The sequence below is a fragment of the Hevea brasiliensis genome, chromosome 11 (assembly GCF_030052815.1).
Source record: "Hevea brasiliensis isolate MT/VB/25A 57/8 chromosome 11, ASM3005281v1, whole genome shotgun sequence".
Classification (NCBI taxonomy): Eukaryota; Viridiplantae; Streptophyta; class Magnoliopsida; order Malpighiales; family Euphorbiaceae; genus Hevea; species Hevea brasiliensis.
The window spans coordinates 11,808,559-11,813,479 of NC_079503.1; the positions used below are offsets into that span (position 1 = coordinate 11,808,559).

Here is a 4,921-nt window from a genome sequence, read left to right on the forward strand (position 1 = left end):
TTATTATTATTATTATTATTATTTTAAGTGTTTTTCATGTTTACCTTCCCAGATTCTTCCAAGCAAAGAAGAAGAGGAAGAAGAAAATAAAAGGACTGATTGATGAGATCAATAACAAAAGAATTTGATTGATTGATTGATTGATTGATAAGGAGATTTGGGGAGCAGAGGGACATGGCCACGGAGACCAAGCGGGGTGTGGCCAAGGTCAAGCCCAGCAGTCATCAAGACGGTTCTTCAAAGGAAAATTTTGATTCTTCTATGAAGAATAAGAAAATTGAGAGCTCTAGTAAACAGCCTACTGCTGATCTTAAACATAAATCTGTATCAATTGTCACTAAAACAGAGGTACCCATCTCAAATCTTGTACTCTGTTTTTTTTTCTTTTTATTATTTGTTTGTTTTCTTGTTATCTCTTGATCAATTTTTATTTCTTTATTATAATTGGTTTCTCAATTTGGTAATTTGGGTATCTGGGTTTCTGATCTTTTTATTCAGAGGATTGAGTTTATAGGCTGTTGAGTCATTAACTGATTAGGATATGGTATTTGGGATTTTTTTTTTTTAATAATCTGTGATGAATTGATCAATTTAGGGATGTTATCTTGTATCAATCTTATTAATATACAGTGAATTGAATGATTTTGAGGTGTATCATTTCTTCATTCATGATTGGTTGTGTGCATCTATTCTATTTCCCCCTTTCCATTTTCTCAATTCTGTTAGATTCATAGGTCTCAGTTTTAATATTCATTTTGTTTGAATTTGAAGGTAAAATCAAAAACAACATCCAGTTCATCAAAGATCACCACCACAAAATCTAGAGTGAGAGAGAAGAAGGTATACTCCTTGCCTGGCCAGAAATATGATCCTCCAGAAGAGGTATTTGACCTGGAAATTGTTCTTTTGGATAATGTTTTATGTATGAAGTGGCATTCATTCTAGTGTTTATTGCTTTTATTTTGACAGCGAGAACCCCTTAGGATATTCTACGAGTCATTGTCCAAACAGATACCAACTAGTGAGATGGCAGAATTTTGGTGAGTTTTCCTTCTCTTTTCCAAGAACCCATTCCTTTACATAGCTGGGTTGAGTATTCGTGAATTTTGAGATGAATTTTAGTATTTGCACTGATGCGATTTTTGTCTGGAAAGGTTCTTCTTTCTGTGGGGTGGTGGTGGTTAAGATTTTTAACTTATTCTATTTGCTTTCTCTGACATTTGAAAAAAAATAGTTGCATAGTTCAGTAGTCACAAAACCTGAGTTTATCAATTGAGCAATTCAATCTTCTAACAATGGCTTACTCTTCTTGTTTGAGGTTGTTCTAATCTATAAGTAACTTTTACCTGGATTGCTCAAATCATACCATATGACTTCTTAAGGATACAATAAAAAGCATCCCCCATGGGCTTGTAGGAGAATTTCACCAAATTCTTGACCTTGATAATTTTTTTTGAACAAGGTGATGTAACTCTGTATTCCTGTGCTGCTGAGTGATGGCTAGGGATCTTTGAATAAGCTTGGTAATTACAGCAGATTGTTGTTACCTTTGTATCTATCATTGGGATTTATCAACTTCCATGCTGCTTTTTGGCTCAAAGTAAAATGCTTGAAGGTCTGTCTCAATAAATTTGTTTTCAGCTTTCACTGGTCTTAATCCTCCGCATGGTGAACCTCACACATGCCCATGCGGCCAATTTTTTTGTCTATCCGTTGGTAGAAAAATTGCAAGCCATCAATTAATGATGGTCACCTGTTTGGTGTATCAAATGATTTTTAACAATACGGCACAATGAAATACATGAAGCATATGTGAATGATCCTTAATGAGAACCACTTTTATTCTTTACTGCTGAATGAAGAGGTTGAAGTTTCTAGATTCTAACAGAATGTCAAGTTCTGCCAATCTTAGGAGTGTGATAATCTTTAAGCTGTTGTTTCTTATCCTGCTTTTGCTTCATGAATTCAATTATTTCCCTGATACACATGATTTATGGTCACACGTTTGAGAAAAGCTAAATCTAGTTTTTTCATCATTTTGTCACCATAGGAAACTTACTCTGATAGTATCATTACTTTTAGTTTGTGGCATATCAGTTTTTTCTTTAATGAAACACAATATATCTTTTCTTTTCTTTATCTTTTTGTCTGTTGATTGGAATACATAACAGGAGCTAGCCTACTAACTTTCCCTCTATAGCTGTACCTGGTTCCTCATTTCACCCAAAATTTTCCTCGCCAATATTAGTAGATATGCTACCATCAACCTTTCTCTTGCTGGGTTTTTAGGGGGAAGGGAAGGTTCAGGGAAGTTCCTTTTGAGCGATTATGAGCCCATGATGTTCTGAGTCTTCTGACCATCTAATACCTATAGGCTGAGTCAAAGAAAGCTGGTTTTCACTTTTTCTTGCATGAAGACTTTCTATTTCCTTCACCATATTGAATGATAACATAGCAGAAATCTATGCACAAAGACTTTCTAAGTCAGAAACTTGGGAAGAACCTAGAAAACTTACCATGTCTCTGGGAGTAGATTTTGGCATCATGTGGATAAATTGCTGTCATAGTAATAGCACTTCTTTTATGAGTTGCCCTCTATGGTGAATGAAGATGTTAATATGTGAGGGTTTTTTTTTTTTTTTCCCTCCAAGACCCTTTTCATATGTATTCACAAATCCTTTGTTGATTCATGTAAATAATAGACCTTTTGAAAGAGGATGAAATCTTCATATTCAGAAGGTGCTGCTCTGTGTCCATACGCTGGTTCCAATTGTACAATTTTGGTTGTTATGAACCTTCTGTCACCTAACCTAATGCAAACAAGGCATAACATTTTTGGCATGAGGCTGGACGTAGATTTGAAATTCTGACTGGGACTCAATTTTGTTGCCTTGCTTCAAGTCCTTTAGGACTTTGAATAAATTAGAGCCTGGTCTAATGATTCTTCTGTTATTATTTATGCATGTGCAGTGAATGTACAACTTGAACCAATCTCATTTTAAGATTGGTTTGGCCTCAGGATACATGCTTATCACAAACACTGTATTGTTGTTGGCCTTTGATTAGGAATGACAAAAGTTCCTAAACCTGACTTGACCCGTCTCAAATCCGATCAATTTTCTCTTACACGGATATTGTGCAGGACGGGTATGGGGAGACCTTCTCCCTACCTGAATCCTTGTAACTTGTCCTGCATAATAACATGTTATTTTTTTATTAAAAAATATTTTTTTTCCATGTATTTATGTATTTAAATATTATAATTTTAGCAAAAAATATAAATATATTATTAAAATTATGTTTAAAACTTATTTTTTTAACTTGTATTTTATTTTTTAATAAATAAATTTATATTATATAATAATAAATTAAAATGAAAAATAAAAAAAATAAAAAGAAAAGTCCCTACAGGGAAACACAATCCACCCCTCGGCGGGGAAGCCCCCGCCCCAACCTTGAACTCTTGTGGGGCGGGAACGGGGGTAGTGATCCCGGCCTCCGATCAGCCTTATTGCCATTTTCTGTGGTGAATAAAGTTTTCTTACATTCTTCACTAGGATTTGTTCCGCGTCATCATCCATGGATAATCTGTTGCAGAGCTTGTGGGATAAGTTGACTAACTCATATACACTTCTCAATTGGCTTACTTGCCATGAAGAGAGTTTCTTGGACTTCATTTATTTGATGGAAAAAATAATATCTATAAAAGTAGTATGTTGCTGCCTTTTAAAGAAAAAACAGACATTTTTCATGCTAGCCTATGCTACCAAAACAGTATGTTTCTTGCACAGAGGACAGATTAAGATTAATATTTAGCATTCTGTATATATGTTTTGGCTGCATATCTTGTGCTTAATTTGCAATATTCGTTTGGTCTGAATGAAGCTCAACGCTAAGTGATTTGAAAGGCATTGCATACTTTAATTTGCAGGATGATGGAACATGGCTTGCTATCCCCTGAGAGAGCCAAAAAGGCATATGAGAAGAAACAGAGAAAGCAAAAGATGCAACGAATGGGAACTCCAATTAAATCCGCTAAACCCCCCAGTAAACCTGAAAGTTCTCAGAAGCAGCAACAAGCATCAAAGAATGGCAACTTAAAATCCAAAAAGAGAATCATTGACGAGAATAATGGCGACAACTTAACAAGTCCCAAAAGAAGAAAAGAGTAAGAAATAAAAGTCACCTCATAATTTTTAGTGGTGTGTTGTTCCCTGAAATGACCTCATTTATATTTCTTTACATTGCTTAAGTAAAGAAATCTAAATGAGCAAGAACTGCTAAGAAGGCAGGACTTCTGAACAACCCAGCAATTGATCAAGTGAGACATTCTTTATATTTTCTAACTTAAGGAAAAAATAAACAGATGTCATATCTTGTTCTTCCTCTTTTAACTTGCTGATGACAATGTACTTATTTCTGTGTGAAATACATACCCAGTAATTGAAACACCAATGTTGGTATACCTGAAATATTTAGAAGGGAGGGGTGTCGGGTTTGCACCCTTAACTTCTTGTACTACGAGGTAGATACTTGACCACATGACTACTTGTTCATGCTATATTGTTTATCTAGGACAGAAATAAAAATATTAATCTAGGACTTGGCTTGACAATTTACACTAAGTTGATTAGAGGTGTGCAGTTCCAATTCAAGATCTACCTAGGAATTGAAACCTAATTGAAATTTCAGTATGGTTTTGATTTGATCTTTGATATTTTGTTTTTGATTCAATTCAATTCTCGATATTTTGGTTTTGATTTAATACGATTTTGGTTTCGATTCTGATTTGAGTTTTACTTTTTCAAATAATTCTATGCAATTATTTCATGAAAAATCATACATTAATTACCATTTAAACTTTAATGTTTGTTGCTAATAAATAGTATTGTCATATAATATATCTCTTATCTATTTCTTG

At 34.2% G+C, this 4,921-nt stretch overlaps 1 protein-coding gene across 1 annotated transcript; it reads left to right on the forward strand.

Annotated features, from left to right (window-relative positions):
- On the forward strand, window positions 1-4,455 carry LOC110636164 (uncharacterized). The gene is made up of 4 exons (XM_021785729.2): window positions 1-348; window positions 772-882; window positions 970-1,040; window positions 3,932-4,455. The coding sequence occupies exons 1-4, from the start codon at window positions 175-177 to the stop codon at window positions 4,170-4,172; spliced, it is 597 nt and encodes a 198-aa protein (XP_021641421.2). The 5' UTR covers window positions 1-174; the 3' UTR covers window positions 4,173-4,455.
- Window positions 4,456-4,921: the final 466 nt, after the last annotated feature.

Coding starts and splice junctions, on each gene's coding strand:
- LOC110636164 (XM_021785729.2), top strand. CDS start 175: ATGGCCACGGAGACCAAGCGGGGTGTGGCCAAGGTCAAGCCCAGCAGT. Junction 883..969: donor AATATGATCCTCCAGAAGAG/GTATTTGACCTG, acceptor TTATTTTGACAG/CGAGAACCCCTTAGGATATT. Junction 1,041..3,931: donor AGTGAGATGGCAGAATTTTG/GTGAGTTTTCCT, acceptor TTTAATTTGCAG/GATGATGGAACATGGCTTGC.